At 37.5% G+C, this 24,380-nt stretch overlaps 1 pseudogene, 2 gene segments (V, D, J or C) and 1 further gene; 2 read left to right on the top strand and 2 right to left on the bottom strand.

Moving 5' to 3' along the window:
- The window catches only part of Igk (immunoglobulin kappa chain complex), a 3,171,119-nt gene that overhangs the window by 2,943,243 nt on the left and 203,496 nt on the right, over positions 1-24,380 (bottom strand).
- Gm18980 (predicted gene, 18980) lies at positions 4,184-5,262 on the top strand (annotated as a pseudogene).
- On the top strand, positions 16,740-17,476 carry Igkv1-131 (immunoglobulin kappa variable 1-131). The segment is given in 2 exon segments: positions 16,740-16,788; positions 17,164-17,476. Coding segments are annotated over 2 exon segments (362 nt in total).
- Igkv1-132 (immunoglobulin kappa variable 1-132) lies at positions 23,099-23,812 on the bottom strand. The segment is given in 2 exon segments: positions 23,099-23,411; positions 23,764-23,812. Coding segments are annotated over 2 exon segments (362 nt in total).

Genomic DNA, 24,380 nt, shown 5'->3' with positions numbered 1-24,380 from the left:
TACTTGATGGTTTTGCTCAATTCCTTCACCTTTTCTGTTGTGTTTTCCTGTAATTCTTTAAAGGAATTTTGTGTTTCCTCTTTAAGGGCTTCTACCTGTTTAACTGTGTTCTCCTGTATTTTTTAAGGGATTTATCTATGTCCTTCTTAAAGTCTTCTGTCATCTTCATGTGGTGTGATTTTAAATCAGAATCTTGCTTTTCTCCTGTTTCGGTGTATCCAGGCCTCTCTATGATGGGAGAAGGGGGTTCTCATGTTGCCGAGTAGCCACAGTATCTGTTGCTTATGTTCTTGTTCTTGCCCTTGCCTCTCAACATCTGGTTATCTCTGATGTTAGCTGATCTTGCCATCTCTGACTGTGTCTTGTCCTTTCTGCAAGCCTGTGTGTCAGAACTCCTGGGAGACCAGCTTTCTCAGGAGGGATTTGTATGGATACCTATAGCACAGGGTCAATTCTGGGGTGCAGACAAAAACCAGAAGGATCCATCCCTGTGTTCTGAGGGCTTCTGGCAAGTCCCTCTTGGACCAGGTACTTGGGCAGAAATGTGGTGGTATTACTTGTGCTCTCGGGTGTGTCAGCACTCCTGGGAGACCAGCTCTCTTCCAGCATGATTTGGGTATCGAGAGCTATGGCACAGTGTCAGCTCCAGGTGCAGATGGAAACTGGAAGGATCCTGTCTCAGGCTGCTCCTTGGTTCCTGTGTCCTGAGGGCTCTCGAAGTATCCCTTAGAGCAGAACTGATGGCCTTATCTGTGCTCACAGGCATGTCTACACTCCTGGGAGAGCAGCTTTCTCCTGGCAGGTTGTGGGTATTGAGTGCTATGGAACAGGATCAGTTCCGGGCACAGATGGAAACAGGAAGGCACAGGTGTTGATTTTTGTCAAGGGCGTTTTCAGCATCTAATCTGATGAGCATGTGATATTTTTCTTGAGTGTGTTTATATAGTGTTTACCTAGGCTTATGCTGATGGATTATTATATATTGAACCATTCCTGCATCCCTGGGATGAAGCTCACTTGATTGTCTTGAATAATGGTTCTGATGTGTACTTAGATTCAGTTTTTGAGAATTTTATTGAGTATTTTTGCATTGATATTCATATGTGAAAATGGTCTGATGTTTTCTTTCTTTGTGGGGTCTTTGTGTTGTTTAGGTATCAGAGTAACTGTGATTTCATAGAGCCAAATAAACAGTATTACTTCTATTTCTATTTTGTGAAATTTTTTAAAGAGTATTGGTATTGAAGGTCTGGTAGAATTCTGTACTAAAACTCACTGGTCCTAAGCTTTTTTCCCCCTGGAAAACCCTGGGAAGTTTTTAATGACTGCTTCTATTTACTTAGTAATAATGGGATTATAGACTGTTTACTCTGGATCTAAGTTTGGTATGTGTTATCTGTCTAGAAAATCATTCATTTTCCTGTTTTCTTGAGTATAGACTTTTGTAATATGATCTGATGGTTTTTTAATTTCCTCAGTCTTATTATGAATTATAGAATTACCTTGTTGTAACTTACTGCTTCTCTCTCTCTCTCTCTCTCTCTCATCTTTTTGAGATTTTATGTCATGGATAGTATTTTGCATTGAATATATTTGAGAGAGTTTGAGCTTCCAAGAACTGGATGTACTGCTAGAACTTCATGAACATTGTCATTTGCATTTTTCATATATATAATATGTATGTAACATATGTAGGTGTAAAAATAAAGTATTTAAAACTGTTTAATGACAATGGCATCTCATTTAATATAATGTTGCCTTCCATTCTTAAGTAGTAGACACCAGTAAGTAGTCAAACTCAGGACTGAAATCATCCAAGTAGAAACAAAAAGAACGATACAATGAATCAAAAAGACCAAAAGCTGGTTCTTTGAGAAAATGAACAAGATTGATAAACCCCTAGCCAAACTAACTGAAGGGCACAGGGAGAGTATCTAAATTAAGAAAAACAGAAAGGAAAAGGGAGACATAAGAACAGAAATGAGAAATTCAAACAATCATCAGATCCTACTACAAAAGCCTTTTCTCAACAAAACTTGAAAATGTAGATTAAATGAATGATCCTAGACAGATACCACATACCATACATGCTAAATCAAGAACAGGTAAACTATATAACTAGGCCCACATGTCCTAAGGAAATAGAAGTCATTAATACAAGCCCCACCAAAAGGGGGGGGATGGGTTGCTTTTGTGTGGAATTCTACCAGACCTTCAAAGAAGGGCTAATACCAACATTCCTCAAACTATTCCATAAAATACTAACAGAAGGAACACTGCCTAATTCATTCTATAAAGCCACAATTAAGCTGATACATAAACCACACAAAGACTGAACAAAGAAAGAGAACTTCAGACCAATTTTGCTCATGAATATCAACACAAAATACTCAATAAAATTCTCACAAATCGAATCCAAGAATACATCAAAACCATCATTCACCATGATCAAGTAGGGTTCATTCCAGGAATGCAGGAATGGGTCACTATGGAAATCCATCAATGTAATTCACTATATTAACAACCTCAAAGAAAAAAACCACATGATCATCTCATTTGATACTGAAAAATACTTTGACACATTCCACAACCCTTTCATGTTAAAAGTCTTGAAAAGATCAGGAATCTAAGGCACATATCAAAACAAATTGAAAAGAAAGAAATCAAGATATCATTATTAGCGGATGATATGATAAGTATATACAAGTGACCCCAAAAATTCCACCAGAGAACTCCCACAGCTGATAAACAACTTCAGCAAAATGTCTAGATGTAAAATTAACTCAAACAAATCAGTAGCCTTCTTCTACACTAAGGATAAATGGACTGAGAAATTAATTAGGGAAAGAACACCCTTCACAATCATCACATATAACACAAAAATCTTTGTGTGACTCTAACCAAGCAAGTGAAAGATTTGTACGACAAGAACTTCAAGTCTCTGAAAAAACAATAGAAGACCTCAGAAAATGGAAAGATCTCCCATGCTCAGATTCAATGCAAACCCTATCAAAATTCCAACTCAATTCTTCAGAGAGGTAGAAAGAGAAATTCTCAAACTCATCTGGAATAAACAAAATCGTAGATTAGCCGGGCCATGGTGGCGCACACCTTTAATCCCAGCATTTGGGAGGCAGAGGCAGGTGGATTTCTGAGTTTGAGGCCAGCCTCATCTACAGTGTGAGTTCCAGGACAGCCAGAGCTATATAGAGAAACCCTATCTCAAACAAACAAACAAACAAACAAAACAAAACAAACAAAAAAAACCCCACACTCACATAGATTAGTGAAAACAATTCTCAACAATAAGAGAACTTCTGGGTGGGATCAACTTCCTTGAACTCAAGCTGTATTATAGAACAATGGTAATTTAACAAAAAAAAAATGATATTAGTACAGAGATAGACAGGTAGATCAGTGCAAAACAATTGAAGACCCAGAAATAAGTGCACACATCAATGTCACTTGATCTTTGACAAAGATTTCAAAACCACCAGTAGGAAAAAAGAGCATTTTCAACAAATGGTGCTGGTTCAACTGTAGGTTAGCATGTAGAATATTTCAAATTGATCCATTTTTATCTCCTTGTACAAATCTCAAGGTCAAGCAAATCCAGGATCTCCACATAAAACTAGATATACTTAATCTAATAGAAGAGAAAGTGGGAAAGAGCCTGGAATACTTGGGCACCAGGGAAATTTTCCTGAACAGAAACACCAGTGATGCAGGCTCTAAGATCAACATTTGTCAAATGGGAGCTCATGAAATTGAAAAGATTCTGTAAGGCAAAGGACACTGTCCAAAATGGCAACCTATAGGTTATGAGATAATCTTGACCAACAGTACATCTGATAGATGGTTAATATCAAAAATATACAAAGAACTCAAGAAGCTAGACTCCAAGAAAACCAAATAACCCTATTAAAACTGGGTTATTGAACTAAACAAAGAATTCTCAACTGAATAATCAAGAACACCCTAGAAGCACCTAAAGAAATGTTTAACATCCTTAGTCATCAGGGAAATGCAAATCAAAATGACCCTGAGCATCCACCTCACACCAGTCAGAATGGCTAAGATCAAAAAGTCAAGATTGTCCCTCTTCTTTGCCTGTTTGCCTTGTAGGACTGAGCAACTGCTAGATCCTTGCACTTCCATTCACAGCTGTTGATGACCATTGTTAGGATTCGGACTACAGGCTATATAAATGAATGTGAAGCTGAGCCTTGCAGAAATGGTAAAATGTGTACAGTCCTTGATGTTAACTACTCCTCTGAATGCCCAAGAGAACTTATGGGATGAAATTATCAATATTAATGCTCTGGTGCATTGGGAATCGAAGGTGGGATCATATCTAATCAGCAAATTACGGCTTCGTTTGCCCACTGAGCTCTTTTCAGACTCAATAAATGGTATCCCTATTATGCATGGCTTAATAAGAATAGCCTTATAAATGCCTGGACAGCTGCTAAAAATGACAGATGGCTGTGGATTCAGATAAATTTGCAAAGAAAAATGAGAGTCACTGGTGTTATTACCCAAGGAACAAAGGGATTGGAAATAAAGAATACATAAAATCCTACAAAATTGCCTACAGTAATGACGGGAAGACCTGGGTAATATGCAAAGTAAAAGGCACCAATAAAGACATGTGTTAATAACAAAACACCCTATGCTAATTCTTTGACACCCCCAATCAAAGTATAGTATATAAAACTACCCCAAAATTTGTCAGTGGCACTGTACTTTAAGAATGGAACTTCTTGGCTGTGAGCTTTCAGGCTGTTTGGAATCTTTGGGGGTGAAATCAGGACATATAAAAGACTGCCCCATGTCACTTCCTCCAGTGTCTTCAGATCACTCAACATGGACATTTTTACTTGGGAACCAAGGAAAGCCAGGCTGGACAAACAAGGCAAAGTAAATGCCTGGACTTCCAGCCACCAGTCACAATGGTTACAGGTTGATCTTATCCCTACCAAAGTGACAGGCATCATTACTCAAGGAGCTAAGCATTTTGGTCATGTACAGTTTGTTAGTTCATACAAACTAGTCTACAGCAGTGATAGAGAACTCTGGATGTTGTACCAGGATGAAAAATAGAGAAAAGATAAGGTTTTTCAAGACAATTTTGACAATGACACTCACAGGAAAAATGTCATCGACCCTCCCATCTATTCACGACACATAAGAATCCTTCCTTGTTCCTGGTATGAAAGGATCACTCTGTGGCTAGAGGTGCTGGGCTGCACAGAGGAGGAATCAAGGAAAGGACCACATATCCCACAAGGTTTTTTTTTTTTAATTTTCCTCGAAGTATCACTATGAAATGAACTGTACAAATCTGATGAGAACTGAATTTTTCAAAGTGTTCAAATTATGATAAGCCACTGACTGTCTTTTTAGGAGCTCTAAGCCTGAATTTTCAATAATTTAACTTGGTTTCCTGTGCCCAACTCTCTTATGTAATATCACACTGTGTGAATTACTCCTTGTTCTCTGAATTCTATAGATTTGTTTAAGTATAATAAGCAGAGTAAGTCTGCATTTTATAGCAAAAGTAAAAAAAAATAAAATAAAAAATAAAATAAATAAAAAGCCCAAACTCATAGTCATTAGATGAAAGGGTTAAGGGAGAATTATGGTCAATGTTCATTTAACTTTTATAAAATGTTATAATGTTAGCAATAATGTTTTTTGTTATGAATTTAGATTATCTTAAATGTTTCCCTGTGCTTAACACTGTTAGTGTGTATTACAGAGATTTGGGGAAGAATATTTGATATGCAGGACCATTAATATGACAATTCTAGTTTTGTTTTCTTTACTTATAATAAAATACTGTTTTAGTTAGACACCATGACCAAGGCAAGTCTTATAAAAAGCAACGTTTAATTGGGGCTGGCTTACAGGTTCAGATGTCCAGTCCATTATCTTCAAGGTGGGAGCATGGCAGTATACAGGCAGGCATGGCACAGGAGGAGCTGAGAGTTCTATGTCTTCATCCAAAGGCTGCCAGTGGAAGACTGACTTCCAGGCAACTAAGGTGAGGATCTTATACCCACACACACTGTGACACACCCATTCCAACCAGGTCACACCTATTCCAACAAGGTCACACCTTCAGATGGTGCCACTGCCTGGTCCAAGGTAATTCAAACCATCACAAATACTAAGTTATTTATGTTTAACTATATTATTTATGTGCTATGTAAATAGGTTAATATTCTTTGTCATTGCATTTTCTCCCTTTACTACCTTAAAATATTGTGTTTAGCATGAAACTCAAGAACAAAAAATACCAAAGTGTGGACACTTTTCCCCTTCTTAGAACTGAGAACAAAACACCCATAGAAGGAGTTACAGAGACAAAGTTTGGAGCTGAGACGAAAGGATGGACCATCTAGAGACTGTCACACCCAGGATCCATCCCATAATCAACCTCCAAACGCTGATACCAACAAGATTTGGCTGAAAGGACCCTGATATAGCTGTCTCTTGTGAGGCTATGCCGGTGCCTGGCAAACACAGAAGTGGATGTTCACAATCAGCTATTGGATGGATCACAGGGCCCCCAATGGAGGAGCTAGAGAAATTACCCAAGGAGCTAAAGGGGTCTGCAACCCTATAGGTGGAAAAACAATATGAACTAACCAGTACCCGCAGAGCTTATGTATCTAGCTGCATATGTCGCAGAGGATGGCCTAGTAGGCCATCATTGGGAAGAGAGGCCCCTTGGTCTTGCAAACTTTATATACCTCAGTACAGGGATGTGCCAGGGCCAAGAAGTGGAAGTGGGTGGATAGGGGAGTAGGGGTGGAGGGTATGAGGGACTTTTGGGATAGCATTTGAAATGTAAATGAAGAAAATACCTAATAAAATTGTGTTTATTTATATACATAGAACATGTATTAATATACATTGAACATGATTGGATATCAGTAAATTGTTCTATATTAAATATCTGTACATTGAACCAGAATTTTCATTTTTGAAGGAAGCTATTTGCATTTCATTTCCAAAGGCTTTCTGAGAATTCCTTGCTACTATTTAGTGAAAAAGAACAGAAAAACACTATGGCCATGAATTCTATCTTCATTTCTCTGAAATAATAGAATCATTATCTGTGTATTTAATATAATAGCAAAGATATGTGAGCCTAGTGCTGCACAGCTTGTCCAAGTGCAGTCAACATTTCTTTGCAAATTTCCACATTTCCTGTGAAATGAAAATTTCAGTTCTGTTTGAAACCAGTGGTAATTTCTGAAGAAAGCACATTGCATAATTATTTGTGAAAAACAATATATTTACTAATGACAAAGTCATAAACCATTTTCAGGATGAAAATTGATTTTTTTTGTTTCTATTGCTTCAAAAGTCTTAGAAAAGCTAAACAATTATCATAACAATGTGTTATTGATAATGGAGGCATCATGCCGGGCAGTGGTGGTGCATGCCTTTAATACCAGCACTTGGGAGGCAGAGGCAGATGGATCTCTGAGTTCAAGGCCAGCATGGTCTACAGAGTGAATTCCAGGAGAGCCAGGGCTATACAGAAAAACCCTGTCTCAAAAAATAAAAAAAATAAAAAGATAATGGAGTCATCATTGACATATGTCTCAAATTAAAGCTCACACTGCCTCCACAAATGTCCTCTATACCTAATTTAGAAGCTTAACACATATTAATTTTATAAGATTTTGACACAGAATTATTGGAGTTTTAAATTGAAGGTCCAGGAAAGGAAAGGGTGGATGTGGATGAAATGCTAAAGCACTGCACAACACTGCTATAGTTTAGTTTAGTTTAGTTTTGTCTTTAATATGTGTGGTGCAAAAGGAAAGCTACTACTTTTATATCCTGTCTGTTTATGTTTTCACAGCATCTCTCAGTGATGTAAATAAGAAGCGGTCTTCAATCACAGTGAAAAATTGAAAGAGAAAGTCAATTACATTGCCATTTTAAGCAACAGCAAATTTATTGTTCTATGACGAGATGACTGTCAGGTCAAATTTTTACCCTTGCCCACCTTCTTACTGCACCAGGTTTGCTAAAAATCTGTTGAATTTCCACGTGTAAAATGCTGAAGAAGTTTCAACATTTTCCCAAAACAAAAATTCTATGTCCTCAATATTATTGCCCTAGAAAATGTTTAAAATTATCATTATATAATATTTAAAATAACATTTTCAATTTAAATAGCTATGCATAGAATCACTTATGCCCTAAAAATACACTTTCTGTCTAGCCATGGTCCTTGATTCTATCAGTGATGACCATACTACTGAGTTTGTAGGTGTTTTTACTTGAAAATTCTTTATCCTTAATATAAAATTCCAGAAATTATGAATAATACGTTGTGCTGAAATACTTTTTAAAACTATTCTTGACTTCATATGGCGTTGCTTATATGTCTTTAAAATTTGTTCTCCAAAGGAGTTGTTGGTAATGGTATCTGTCACTAGTTAGAAAGCAGGTGAGAGGCTATACCTTGCTTGTGCTCTTCCTTTCAGCTCCATGTGCTACCTGCAGCAAAGCATGTACAATGGATATGCGTTTGTCCGCAAGGGTGCTTGCACAAAAATTAGTGACACATATTGGGAAGTAGCTTGCATAATTGTTGCATCCATGACTTCAAGTTGAAACATTAATTTTTTATTTAGTTTTATTTGCAAATAAAATTTACACACAAAAAAATGGAATTCCCTACTCTTTACTATACTACAAGAAATGTAATTTTATTCTAATCATTTTTCACAGACACTAATTCCTACTTGAGAGTTGACTTTCTCTCTGAATGTCATCATAAGATAGGTATGAATTTTAAAGACCAGGTATTAATGACTATATCTTTGCTAGACAACAAATTATGAAATATAACACTCAATGCTGACATCCGGGATGTCTGTAAGAACAGAAATAACTAAGATTCACATAACTTTTCAAACTTTCAAACTGTGTAACATTCCAATTTTTTTTCATTGTAGATATACTTAAATCATCTATGATGTTGTAAATTCAGTATGATCTTGTCTAGTCTTCAAGATTAAAATAAACTTTTGAAAAACTGAAAAAAAAAAAAACCACTCAGGTGACAGCAGATCCAGGTGACGATGTGGAGAAAGAAGAACATTCCTCCATTAGTGGTGGAATTGCAAGCTGGTACAACCACTTTGAAAAACAATATGGTGGTTCCTCAGAAAATTGGATATACCTCTAACTGACAACTCAACTATACCACCACTATGATGTTCCAATAAATAACAATTATACATTCTCCACTGTGTTCATAGCAACCTTATTTAAAATAGCCAGAATCTAGAATCAACCTAGATGTCCCTCAACAGAATAATTGATACAGAAAATGTCATACATTTAAAAAATGGAGTACTGCTCAGCTATCAAAAAAATGATTTTATGAAATTTGCAGCAAATGAGTGGAACTAGAAAGTATAATCCTGAGGGTGATAATTCAGACACAAAAGAACACACATGGTATGCACTCAGTGATAAGTAGATATTAGCCCCAAAGCTCACAACCCACAATAAAATTCACAGACTATATGAAGCTTAACAAGAAAAAAGATCAAAGTGTGGATGTTTCATTGCTACTTAGAAAAGGGAAGAAAATAACCACAGGAGGCAGAGAAAGGGAGGACCTTAGGAGTGAGGGAGGAGAGGGAGGGTAAAATGGGTGGCAGGGTCAGGTATGGGAAGACACAGGAGAGAAGGCCAGAGGGTTAGGAAACAGAATAAAAATATGTAGCAGTGGTGGGTGGGTAACTGGGTGTAGCCACTAGAAAGTCCTACATGCCAGGGAAATGAGAAGTTCCCAGGATCCAACAGTGATGATAGTGCCTAAATATCCAACAAAGGGTAGATAGTACCTACAGAGAACACCTACAATAGATAGGCATGTCCCCCAGCTGAGGGACAAAGCCATCCACCCATCAAAAAATTTTAATCCAGAATTATTCCTGTCTAAAGGAAACACAGGGACAAAAAAAAAAATGGAGCAAAGACTGAAGGAGAGGCCACCCAGAGATTGCCCCACCTAGGGATCCATTCTATCTGCTGACACTAAACCTGGACACTACTGCTGATGCCAAGAGGTGCTTGCTGAAGAGTAACCTGGTATGACTGCCCTCTGAGAGAGTCTGGTAGCACCTGACTAATACAGATGCAGATACTCATAACCAACCATTGGACTGAGCCTGAGGACCACAGTGGAAGAGTTAGGGGAAAGATTGAAGGAGCTGAAGGGGATTGCAACCACATAGGAAGAACAATATCAACTAACTGGATCTCCCAGAGCTCCCAGGGTCTAAACTACCAAAGAGTACACATGGATAAGTCCGTGACTCCAGCTACATATGTAGTCGGGAATTGCCTTATCTGTCATCAATGGGAGTGGAGGTCCTTGGTCTTGTGAAAGTTTGATGCCTCAGGGTAAGGTGATGCTAAGGAAGTAAGGAGAGAGAGGGTGTGTGAGTAGAGGACCATCCTCTGTGTGGGATGGGATGTTTGTGTAGGGGAGACTAGGAAGGGGGACAACGTTTGAATTGTAAATTAATACTTCCACAAAAAAGAAATGTTGTCCTATCTTAGTTTATGGCCCAAGGGACAGGGTCAAAGTTCTGAAAACATCACCATGATGAAGAGTCCCCTCCTGATTCAGGCTGACTCAATGTTGGACTCATGACAAATCAATTGATACTATATATGAGGGACAGAAGGTATAAACCCTTCACAAACACTTAGCCAACATCTGCTTTATTCTCTGTGGCAAGACATGCAAATGCAAAACTATCATGAAATTCTTAGTCAAATGGATGGAATTAGAAAGTATCATTTTGAGCAAGATAACCCAGCCACAAAAGAAAATGCATGGCATGCACTCACTGATAAGTGGATATTAGCCCAAAAGCCTGGAATACCCAAAATACAATACACAAACCACATGAAGCTCAAGAAGGAAGACCAAAGTGTGGATGCTTTGATCCTTCTTAGAAGGGAGAACACAAAACGGACAGGAGAAAATATGGGGGCAAAGTGTGGAGTAGGGATTGAAGGAAAGGCCATCCAAAGACAGCTCCACATGAGGTAACTCACGTAAAGACACCAAACCCAAACACTATCTTGGAAGCCAAGAAGTGCTTGCTGACAGGAGTCTGATATAAGTGTCTCCTGAGAAGCTCTGCCAGAGACTGAAAAATACAAAGGCAGATACTGGAACCCAACCACTGGACAGAGCACAGGGTCCCCAATGGAGGAGTTACAGGGAGGAGTGAAGGAGCTTAGAGGATTTGCAACCCAGAGGAAGAACAACAATATCAACCAATCAGAACCCCCAGAGCTCCCAAAGACTAAACCACCAACCAAAGAGTACACTAGGCAGAACCCATAACTTCAGCCATATATGTACCAGAGGATGGCCTTGTTGGACATCAGAGGCTCTTGGTCTTGTTTAGGCTTGATGCCCCAGTGTAGAGGATTGTCAGGGTGGGAGGAGGGAATGGGCAGGGGGTGGAGTGCCCTCATAGAAGCAGGGAGAAGAAGGATTAGATAGGGGGGTTCTGGAGGGGAAAATAGGTAAGGGGATAGCATTTGAAATGTAAATAAATGAAATATCCAATTAAAAAAGATAAAGAAACATTTTGATATAATATCCTCTAAAACTCTTTCCCAGTGAGACTCATAAATGGTTATGAGTTTCTATTCCATATAGCAGAAAATTGAATACCATAAATGCAAATCATTGGAGTTTCTGCTTTCATGTGTTTAATTAGCATGGTATTATCCCTGTCCTGTCATGAGTATTGATGCTTTCTGTTTAGACAATTAAAGACTCTTCAGCAAATTCTGAGACAGAGCAATGGAGTCAATATTTCTCTGGATTGAAAACAAGAGTATGAGATATTATTCTTCCCACATGAATTCAACAATTCAAACAATCTGCATATGAAAAAGCATCCACACACTATCAAATTTCAACATTTTATCAGATGACCAGGAAAGGGAGACATAGTATGTTCAGGTAGGGACCAAGGAGCCTACAATCCTGTGTCAGCTTTTAAAGCAACTTGAAACTCCCTTTATTTATGTAAATGCCTCTTTCAAGTAGTCTACCTGATGCTTAGAACATTATAATATGGTATATTTTATCCTGTCCCATGATAAGCATATACACAGAGACACGGGGAAATGCTCTCACTACTACAGCTTGTTGGACTCACGCTCCTCTGTAAATCAGGTCAGACAATTAGAAATGAAGCAATATTCCTTAAATATTTAAATATTTCTCTTCATTTTGGATCTCTGCATCATATAGTACTGTTACTGTTTAGAGCTAAAATTGAGAAAATGTCAATATCTTTCTACTTTTCTAAGTGTCTTAGAGATGCTTTTCATGTACACAGCCATGTTGTAATTTATGTTTCATAGCTTAGTCTCCAGAAATGGCAATGTGATGATCTAGTCTTCAGATGGTCTGTGCATGACTCCAGGGGAGAGAGTCACCATCAACTGCCACCCTGAGGACAGTACCATACATATGCACTGGTACTAACAAAAGCCAAGCCAAATTCTCATCAATTATAGTACTCATTCTATCTCTGGAATCCTCCCAAGGTTCAGTGGCAGCAGCTCACAGACATGTATTATGTCCAGCATCAACATCCTGGAATCAAGATTGTGGAACTTAATCACTATCACCACAGTGATGATTTCCCACTATTGGTAATACAGGTCATAACATAAAACCACCAGGGAAAGCAGAAGTGTAAAGCTGAGCTGCCCATCTGACTCTAGTGGGTCATTTAAATGGTTCTGAGCCTTTCCAAGGTACAAGTAGGAGTGAAGTTTATGGGCACATTTAGCTAAGTAACCCACAGATGTTCACTTCCATCTGAACTGACTTTATTCCACTTCAGCTACATAATCACCTACCTGAGAATGACTTTCCTGATATAGTAAGCACCATTAATTCCACTGAGCCACAACACAGAACAAAGGCATTTAAGCCTCAATGAAGACATTAAGTGCTTTATCTATTTTTTTAAGTTTCTCAAGTGCAATTGGAACAGCGTTCTAATTTTCATATAAAGAAATCTGCTCCAGGCACACAGAGGTCAATGTTAAAGCACATCATATTTTTAAGCCAAATAAACTGCTTTTATAAGTAAATTTATTTTATGACTTCCATGAACCTCCCAATACAGCTCGGGAAAAAATGTCAAATATTTTACAAAGTGAATACAGTGACTCATTTATGGAAAATGGTTAGAATATGAAACTATCAAGATTCATGTGGAACCTGAAGTGTCTATTGTTCTGTAGACACAAGTTCAGTTGTTGTGAGTTCAAATTAGTATTAAGGTTGATTTTAGAAACATTTGGCTATGGATGACTGTCAAGATGCAAAGCACTTAGATTCTTTTTGGAAGCATGGAAGTTTGAGAATCACTAAAGCTGTATGTGTCCGCAGTGTCCCTGGGCATGCTCAGCCTCTCCCATTTTGACTTTCTTCCACCATAGCACTGAATTTATTGCAATATTTGAACTCGCGTGGTCTGGATGACTATTATTGTCACTCAGAGAAAGTGATTTCCTCAGATCATTGCTATGCTTTCATGTAATTGATGACTTTGCCTCTGAAAAGGTGTATATTGGGATGTATCCTCCATTGTGGAACATACTGAGCTGTCTTCCTGACCTGAAATACTGTGAAGTGTATGCATAGCTCTTCCCCGCTAACAACAACAAAACACTAATGATTTTTCTGCCTTATAGATTGTGTTTTTTCTGAATATTCTATAGTTTGAATAATAAGGTAATGAAGTATTCAGACTTGCTTCTGTATGAAATATGCAATTATGTTTCCTCCATGGATTTTTCAGATATCAGTATCTCATTTCTTTTTTGTGCTCATACTCTGTGGCTAGGTATGCCAAAGGCTGTTTATCCATTCACCTATAGAAATGGATCATGTTTATTCCCAGGCTTTAAAAGTTAAATAAAAATAAAGAAATAAAAGTAAAAAAAAAAAGCTGCAATATGTATTCCATGCTGCTTTTTGTATGGAAATAAGGTTTAAATCCATTAGGTGAATGCAGAGCTCACAGGATAATAGAGTAATACATGCTTTGTAGTAATATTACCAGATTGTCCTTCAAGGTGGTTTGACAATTTGCATTTCCATCAACAGTGAATTCAAGTTGTCCACACACATTTGATTTTTCTGTTTGTCAGTGTTCTGTAGTACTTGCAGCATTCTCACAGATAATTAGCAGTTTATTAATCACTTAACTTACATACCAAGTATCAAAAAATATAGTATGCATTTTTCATACTGAACTACTCTATGTATATTCTCTTTGATGATGCACATGCTGAGCTCATCGCTTCATTTTCAAAACTGATACAATTATACTATAATTTTTAAAAAATAAATGCATTATGCAAAAATAAATAAAAAGATTGTCTTCATTGTTGAAGCATTTCTTGATTTTTAAAGTCAGTACTTGTTTAATAAATAAAGATATTGAAAATGTCCTAGTCTCTTCACAGTGTTTTCTACAGACCAGTATTTGCCACATCATTAAAATCTGTCTTACAAGCCTTTCGTGTCTCATCAAATTAATAGTTTACTAAATTATCTTATATACACACATACATATATGATAATTTAATTCATAAGATAATATATATTATATGTATATATAGTTTAAGGTTTTGTTTGTTTGTTTTTAAGATTTATTTATATATTATATGTAAGTACACTGTAGTTGTCTTTAGACCAGCTACACCAGAAGAGGGTATCCGATCCCATTATAGATGGTTGTGAGCCACCATGTGGTTGCTAGGATTTGAATTTATGACCTCTGGAAGAACAGTCAGTGCTCTTAACCACTGAGCCATCTCTCTAGCCCAATACCAAATTATCTCAAAATCAGGGGATAAATAGAATTTCCCCATATTATACATTGAGAGTGTTCTAGTTTCATGTTTACATTCAACTCTGTGATAATATTCTGGAAGTTTACATAAGGGCTGGTTTACTTGTGCCTATATATAGTGTCTTTTATGTAGATACACACTTGTTCTGACATTTCTTCAAGGGACTTCAATTTGTTCAAAGTCTTTCTGTACAGCTAATTGAGGCTCAATTTTTGGTGTCCTTGAGCTGTTATTTGGGTCTCCAAATGCTTGTCAGAATATTATTATGAAAATAATTGCTAACATAGGCAACCTGATTGAGCCAGTTGCCACATGTAGCCAACAGCTTTGTACAGACAACTACACTTAACATCTTGTCATTTATTTAATAACAGTGGCAACATTTCATCAAAAATCTGGAAGGTACTAGCAACAAAATGAAATTCACATTCAGTAGTCAATGATCCAGAGAAAAAATTACAATGAACACTGAAATATACAAGGAGAGATGAAAATTAAGTATAAGTAATGCATCTACATTCATACTTTGGGGTATAGTTTCTTCCTTTTACTAGCAAACAAAATAAAATATTAAAATAATAATGCCATAATAAATTACTTTTTGAGAATAAGGAAATATATGTCTCAATGACTGAGAGAAGGCTGTGCTTTAAAAATGTTTTTGCTGCATAAAGCCATTTACAGTCAATAAACTCATTTTTATTTCTCATATGGAAGCTGTCAAGTACACTCCCATATATCTCCTCAAGATAAATTTGTATGTGTAATCTGATAAAAAAATCATTCATAGTATCTTTATACATAACTACTCAAGGTAAAAAAAGAAAAATGTCCATTTATAATAATAAATGTTATCATTACCAGAAGATTCAGAAACAGAAATATATTATTTATGTATTCAAAGAGCATGAGTGAACCTTTAAAGAAACATTTCCAGTGTGAAAATCAAGCTAATTCACTACAGGATACATATTATATGATTTCATTCAAGTGAAAATTGAAAAGTGAAAAACATATAAGTAAAAATATATCATTCTGAACCATCAGAAGATCAGAATTTGCTTGCTATGTGAGAGTAAGAGAAACTATTCTGAAATGTTTGCAAAGTTATGAGAATGATGGATATGTTTATCATTGGGACATATGGTAATAGTCAGATATATGTGGTTTTGAATGTATAGTAAGTATGGTAATGCTTATAGTATAAACTTTTTTAATTACATTAATCCTTTAACCATATTCCCTTGATTATAATTAAAAGTACATTTTCTAATACAGAGTCAGTGTACAATCAATAAGTTGAGGAGAGAGTTGAATGACTTGCTTCCATCTTGTATTCTTGCAATGCACTAGAGACTGGACACAACGTTCTGGGAGCTCATGTCATCCCCGATGATAATTAGCTGTAAGTCTCAATTACATTCCACCCCCTCTTTGCAATTTAGTCATGTGTGTATATAGACAAAATTTAAGTAAATTTCAAACTACACAGGAAGATTAATTTGTTGACCCATATTTATAAGTGATTTTAACTGCATTGACAGTCCTTTAACATCCTTATTTTCCCTTCAGTAACCACATTTTGTTTTACTAATTTCACTTTTTGAGTTATTTTTCACATTCAAGAAGCCCATTTAAATATCCCCTCTATATACACTGTTATACATACCAGATCATTTGCATATTGCTCCCTAGGGAGGTCCTAGCCCTGCTAGCCTGAGATAAAACCTCAACTGTCCTCTTGCCTTCAATGTTCACTCTCCTAAGTATGTGTCCTCACAATGATGAGTCCTGTCCAGTTCCTGTTTCTGCTAATGCTCTGGATTCAGGGTAAGGAGAGCTGAAGGTGAAGGAGAGTGGGGATGGAAGGTGAACTCTGGCTGCCTATGTGTGCTGTCCAGTCATGTTGGGACAGGTCACATTCTTCCAGATGGGCATGGGAGGTTCTGATACATCCTAATGAGAAATTCCAGATGGAACATTAGCTCTGCTAAAATCAATAATTCAATATAGTTTGGATGGAACAGTATAGACTCTGATGTTTAGAACATTCAAATCACTTGTTTTGTGAAAAGGCATTTGATATATAATATTTTTAAATCTCAAAAGCTGCCAGGATCTTACTTGAAAGGATTAACAAAAGATTTCACAAAGGTTGCTCAGAAACTTTGCACATGATTTTCCACTATTGTATTGTAATTTCAGAAACCAACGGTGATGTTGTGATGACCCAGACTCCACTCACTTTGTCGGTTACCATTGGACAACCAGCCTCCATCTCTTGCAAGTCAAGTCAGAGCCTCTTACATAGTAATGGAAAGACATATTTGAATTGGTTACAACAGAGGCCTGGCCAGGCTCCAAAGCGCCTATTCTATCTGGTATCCAAACTGGACCCTGGCATCCCTGACAGTTTCAGTGGCAGTGGATCAGAGACAGATTTTACACTGAAAATCAGCAGAGTGGAGGCTGAAGATTTGGGAGTTTATTACTGCCTGCAAGGTACACATTTTCCTCTCACAGACCCTAACAAAAACTTCCTTGCCTGGGGCAGCCCTGCTGGCAATGTGCTGCTTGACTGGAGAGGAGCAGAACACCCTGTGTGTGACAGAGAGAGAAGAGGGAAAAACATGAGTAATTGTTTGTAGCTGAGAGCTTTGGCTAGCTAGACTCATCTTGTTGTATGGATGGTTTGACTAGATATCAAGTACCTCCAATTTCTGTTCCTTCTTCCAATAGCTGTTGTGTTGCCTCTGCATCAGTAGAATTACATCTCATTTATCTAGATGATTTTTGATGATTTTAACTAATTTTCATCAATTCTTCAGCTTCATTTTTATTGCTTTCTTTTAATGAAGTATGGGAATTTGTTAAATTCACATTGAGATTTTTTATGGTTAGATGTCCATCCACATGGATTTTTATCTTTCTAAGTAAACTTAGGAGTATTGTTTTAAATGTCTTTTAAAATAATTGTATAGATTTTATTTTCTATGGAACATTGTAACCAGAAATTGAGTATATCATTTAGAAACTGACTTTTACTTCCTTTTCAGTGTTTCTTAGATCTTCATGTTGATCTTGGTGATTCTGGCATGATTGCTGGGGCCTGGACACATGAATGGGTTCCAAAGCAGATGCGAGGAACAGGTGAGGGGAGGGATGAGTAAGACACCAAGACTGGGATGCTTTTCAACTCTAACCAACTAATAATCAGAAAATGTCTTTATTTATACACATTCAAAACATTCATGGTTTCAAGAAATACAGACCATATAAAGAGATAGAAATAGTGAAATGATATACATGTATGTAAATGTTGAGAAAGAGAAAGACAGAGATATTAAGAAAGAAAAATAAATAGATAGATAGATGATAGATAGATAGATAGATAGATAGATAGATAGATAGATAGATAGACAGACAGACAGTTGTTAAGTAAGTAGGTAGATAGAATGAATGATAAGCAGATAGACAGACAGACAGACAGATTCATTGATTCAAGATAGCATCCACGAAGACCCTGGAGACCTCCAGAACAATAACTGATGAGGGGTCAGTTATGCTGTTATGCTGTTATGCTTGCCCTTTCACAAGAGTTAGAGCAAAGAATAAACACTGTTCTGTATCAAGATACTAAGGTTCTTAAGCAAATCACATGGCATTGCAAGAAGGATTTGAAGATGTATAAGAGATCCAAGAATTATATAAAAGAATGAAAAAAGATTATGGTATTAGGATTTGTCATTCTTGGAAAAGATTGTTTTATATCAGATTATTGTAATTAATTAATATAGAAACAAAACAATTCCTTTATTAAAGAGATTTTTACAAGATTACAAGTAAGAAGTACAACAATTCCTAAGCCTGAACTCTCAGGCTTAGGCAAATCTGCAAATAATATGATTTACCATTAAAACGTAATAAAACACTGCTTAAAGAAGTGTGATTCACCTGGACTGACTCAGATTCTATCTACTCTATCTATATTCTATCTAAGCATCTTGAAACTACTCAGTGCTGCCAGCCAAATAGGATGTTATATTCTTGCTTGCTTGCTTGCTTGCTTGCTTGCTTGCTTGCTTGGTTGGTTGGTTGGTTAAATTAAAATAATTTGTAGAATATTAAGGGTAAGAATATGGGAATCAAGGACTTCAACATAAAACTAGATGCAGTGAATCTAGTAAAAGATAGAATGGGAAAAGAGCCTAAAATTCATGGGCACAAGAGAAAATTTTCTAAACCAAACACCAATGGCTCAGACACTAAGAGCAAGAATTGATAAATGGAAGCCCAAGAAACTGAGAAGCTTCTTTCTGTAAGGCAAAGGACATAGTCAATAGAACAAACCAGCAACTTACAGATTGAGAAAAATCTTCACTAATCCTATCCAAAATATCTAAAGAACTCAAGAAGCTAACCACCACAAAATCAAACAACCAAAGTAAAAAAAAAAAAAAAAAAAGAAAGAAAGAAAGGAAGAAAGAAAAAAGAAAGAAAGAAAAAAAATGGGGTATAGAACTAAACAGAGAATTCTAAAAAGAGAAATCTCAAATGGCCAAGAAGCACTTAAAGAAATGTTCATAGTCCTTTCTGATGAGGGAAATGCAAATCAAAACAACCCTGAGACAGAACAGCCTTATACCAATGACTAAGGTCAAAAACTCAAGTGACAGCACATGTTGGCAATAATGTGACCTTCCAGTCGGCACCAGCACAGGGTCACCTTGGGCTCAGAATCAGCAGACACCCCCAGGGTCCCCAGAGAACTCTCCACGCGATCTTAGGATCAGTGGAACACAACATCTGTTCCAAACCAATTGTGTCAGGCCTGTGAGAGCAGGAACAAAGACACCAGAGCCCTGCCTGACCAGAGGCTCAGGTTCCTTCTGATTGGTACTAGTTTACCTTGGTTTCAAACAGACCAGACAGCTCCATGGTCCTCGAAGGAGACACCACTTCCAGGCACTGTAACACACCCAGAATCTTAGGATAACAGGATCCCAGGATAACAGGTGCTTGGTCACACCAGGATTTCAGGTCTCAGAGGAAGCTTGACTGCCAAGAACTCTGACACACCCAGAATCTCAGGTTCACAGGAGCCCATAATCAAAGGATCACAGAGAAAGCTGGACTCAGAGGAGTCCTGAATCTCCTGGGATTATAGGAAAGACAGGCTCCAATCAGATATATTAAGGGCAGAAAGCACTTGAGATAATCAGATGGCAGGAGGCAAGCATAAGAACAGAAGCAACAAAAACCAAGGTTACTTGGCATCATCAGAACCAAACTCTCCCACCATAGCAAGTCCTGGATACACCATCACACCAGAAAAACAAGACATGGATCTAAAGTCACTTCTCATGATGATGGAGGACTTTAAGAAGGAAATACAGGAAAACACAGGTGAACAGCTAGAAGCCCTTAAAGAGGAGGCACAAAATTCCTCACAGCGTTACAGGAAAGAGCTACTAAACAGGCAATGGAATTGAGCAAAACCATCCAGCATCTAAAAATTGAAGTAGAAACAATAAAGAAATCACAAAGGGAGACATCTCTGGAGATAGAAATCCTAGGAAAGAAATCAGGAACCATAGATGCAAGCATCAGCAACAGAATACAAGAGATGGAAGAGATAATCTCAGGTGCAGAAGACTCCATAGAAAACATGGATACAACAATCAAAGAAAATGGTAATAATGTGGAGAAAGAGGAATACTATTCCATTTCTGATGAGATTGCAAACTGGTACAACCACTCTGGAAAAGATTCTGGAGGTACCTCAGAAATAGATCAACCTAAAGACCCAGATATACCACTCCTGGGCATATACCCAACAGATGCCCCACCATTACACAAGGGCACATGCTCCACTATTTTCATATCAGCCCTTTTTGTGATAGCCAGAAGCTGGAAACAACCCAGATGTTACAAACATAAAAATGGATACAGATAATGTGGTTCATTTATACAATGGAATACTATTCAGATATTAAAAAACAAGGACTTCATGAGTTTTGTAAGCAAATGAATGGAAGTAGAAAATATCATCCTGAGTGGGTACCTCAGACACAAAAGGACATGCATAGTATATACTCACTAATAAGTGGATATTAGCCAAAATGTGTCAAATTCCCAGGAAAAAATCCACAGAACTCGAGAAGGTAAATAAGCTGAAGAGCCTAAGTAAGAATGCTTCTATCCTACTTCAGAGGGAGAAGAAAGCAGAGGACCAAAGGAGGGAGGGAACTGGGTGGGATAGTAGAACAGGAGGGGCAAGGGAAAATGGGAACATGACCAGGTATTAGGGGAACCAGGAGTCAAGCCTCAGGGGATGCAGCAGAATGAATGGGAGGTGAGAGAATCTCAAGACTCTAAGGGAGAGACCCTAGATGAAATGCCAAACAGTAGGGAGAGGGAACTTACAGAATCCACCTCTAGCAGAAAGACATGGCATCAAGTGGAGGGATAACGCTGCCATCCCACAGTTAAAAACTCTGATCCAGAATTGTTCATGTTTAAAAGAACTGCAGGGAGAAAATAGAGGAGAAACTGAGGGAAAGGAGATCAAGTGACTGGCCCAAATAGGAACCCATCTCAAGAGAATGCTCCAAGACCTGACACTATTACTGATGCTATGATGTACTTACAGACAGGAGCCTAGCATGGCAGCCTGCGGACATGTCCAAAAAGTGGCTGACTGAGACAGAAGCAGATACTTACAGCCAACCAATGATATGAACTAAAGGACCCATGTAGTTGAATTAGGGAAAGACCGGAGGAAGTTGGGGAGGAGTGCAATCCCACTGGAAGACCACTAACATTCTCAAAAATCCAGGACCTCCAAGATTTCTCAGACACTGAGTCACCAGCCAGTCAGTATACCAAGCTGGTCCAAGGTCCCCAACACATACAGCAGAGGACTGCTTGGTCTAGCCTCAATGAGTGATGATGCACCTAACCCTAGAGAGACTTGAGGCCCCAGGAAATATGGAGATCCGGCAGAGTATGGAGAGACGTGGTGGTGTGGGAACATCCTGCTGGAGACTCAGAAGGAAAAATGGGATGAGGAGTTTTGGAGGGTGATAACAACTGGACTGTAAAAGAAGATTAAATATAATAATGAAAAAAGAATAAGGATATGGAGTTGATGATAATAAAGTTGATTTTTTTTTAACTATGTTTGACCTGGAACCATGAGCACATTAGAAAAGTATGCCCAGGACAAAATGATATGATATTTCTTGAAATCATGAATATTTTTGAATCTGCATAAAGAAAGAAATTTTCTAATTGTTAGTCTGTTAGAGTTGCAAGGCATCCCTGTCTTGGTGTCTTTCTTACTCATCAAAAATCATCTAGATTAATGAGACGTAATTCTCCTGATGCAAAGACAACAAGATGGCTCTTACAAGAAGGCCAGAAATTTATGGATCTACATTCTTTATAGCAACAAGTTTTCATGGCCTCAATGTAATTATTGGATCTACATTCCTTATTGTATACATCCACTCTGGAACCGATTCATGGGGCCAGCCCCCAGAAATCATACAGAATCACAAAGATCAACATAAAGACTTAAGAAATATTGAAGAGGAACTGAAAGTAAAACTCTAAATACATATACTCAATTTCTGGTTACACTGTCCCTTAGAAAATAAAATCTACACAATTATTTTAAAAGACATTTAAAATAATGCTCCCAAGTCTACTTAGAAAGATTTTTAAAAAGTATATGGATAGACATTTAAACATTAAAAATCTGAATGAGAATTTAACAAACACACACACATACTTCATTAAAAGAAAGCAATAGAAATGAAGCTCAAAGAATAAATGAAAAATAGTTAAAATTATCAAAAATCAGCTAGATTAATTAGATGAAATTCTCCTGATGCAGAGGCAACACAATGGCTATTGCAAGGTGGAACAGAAATTGGTGGCATTTGAAAGCTAGACAAACCTGTCATCCAGCCAGATGAGTCTAGCCTGAGCTCTCAGCTGCAAACAATTACACATGTTCCCCAGCCCCTCCCTCTCACACAGACACGGGATGCTCTGCTCCTCTCTGGTCAACCAGCACATTGTCAGCTGGGCTGCCCCAGGCAAGGAAGTTTTTGATAGGGTCTGTATCACTGTGTGAGGATAATATGTACCTTGCAAGCAGTAATAAACTCCCAAATCTTCAGCCTCCACTCTGCTGATTTTAAGTGTAAAATCTGTTTCTGATCCACTGCCACTGAACCTGTCAGGGATGCCAGGGTCCAGTTTGGACACCTGATACATTAGGTGCTTTGGAGCCTGGCCAGGCCTCTGTTGTAACCAATTCAAATATGTCTTTCCATTACTATATAAGAGGCTCTGACTTGACTTGCAAGAGATAGAGGCTGGTTGTCCAATGGTAACCGACAAAGACAGTGGAGTCTGGGTCATCACAACATCACCGTTGGTTTCTGAAATTACAATACAATAGTGGAAAATCATGGGCAAAGGTCCTGAGCAACCTTTGTGAAATCTTTTATGTTATTCCTTTCAAGTAAGATCCTAGACATTATTGAGATTTAAAAATATTATATGTCAAATGCTTTTTCACAAAACAAGTAATTTGAAGGTTTTAATTATCAGAGTCTACACCACTCCATCCAATCTATGTCAGAATATTGATCTTAGCATAGCTACTGTTCCATCTGGAATTTCTCCACATCCTGTAGAATGTGGCCTGCCCCATCACACATGAATAACACACACAAGCATCTAAGAGATCACCCTTCATTGCCATTGTCCACAATTACCCCCACTCCTTACCCTGAATCCAGAGCATTAACAGAAACAGGAACTGGACAGGACTCATCATTTTGAGGAGATGAACTTAGGAGAGTGATCAGTGGTAGCAAGTGGACAGTTGAGATTTTATCTCAGGTCAGCAGGGCAAAGACCTCCCTAGGGAGCAATATGCAAATGCTCTAGTCTGTATAACAGTGTACATAGAGGGGACAGTTATGTGGGATTCTTGAATGTGAAAATAACTCAAAAAGTGAAATTAGTAAAACAAAATGTGGTGACTGAAGGGAGAATAGAAGGAGTTAAAGGACTGTTAATGCAGTTCAATTCAATTATAAATATGGATCAGCAAATGAGTCTTCTGCATAGTTTGAAATCTATTTAAATTTTGTGAGTACACACATGACTAAATTGCAGAGAAGGAAAGGAATGAAGTTGAAGCACACAGATAGTTATCATCAGGGATGAAATGACCTCCCAGAATTTTGTGTTCATAGTCTCTAGTGGATTACAAGACAACACAAAATGGAAGCAAATTCAACTCTCTTTTCAACTTATTGACTGTACTCTGAAATCATAAAAGGAAATATACTTTTAATTATAATAAAAGGAACAAATTTAAGGGACTAATATGATTCAAA

This window comes from Mus musculus, chromosome 6 (assembly GCF_000001635.26).
Source record: "Mus musculus strain C57BL/6J chromosome 6, GRCm38.p6 C57BL/6J".
Lineage (NCBI taxonomy): Eukaryota > Metazoa > Chordata > Mammalia > Rodentia > Muridae > Mus > Mus musculus.
Note: the sequence above shows the minus strand (reverse complement) of the source record. Positions and strands in the feature narration are given on the sequence as shown.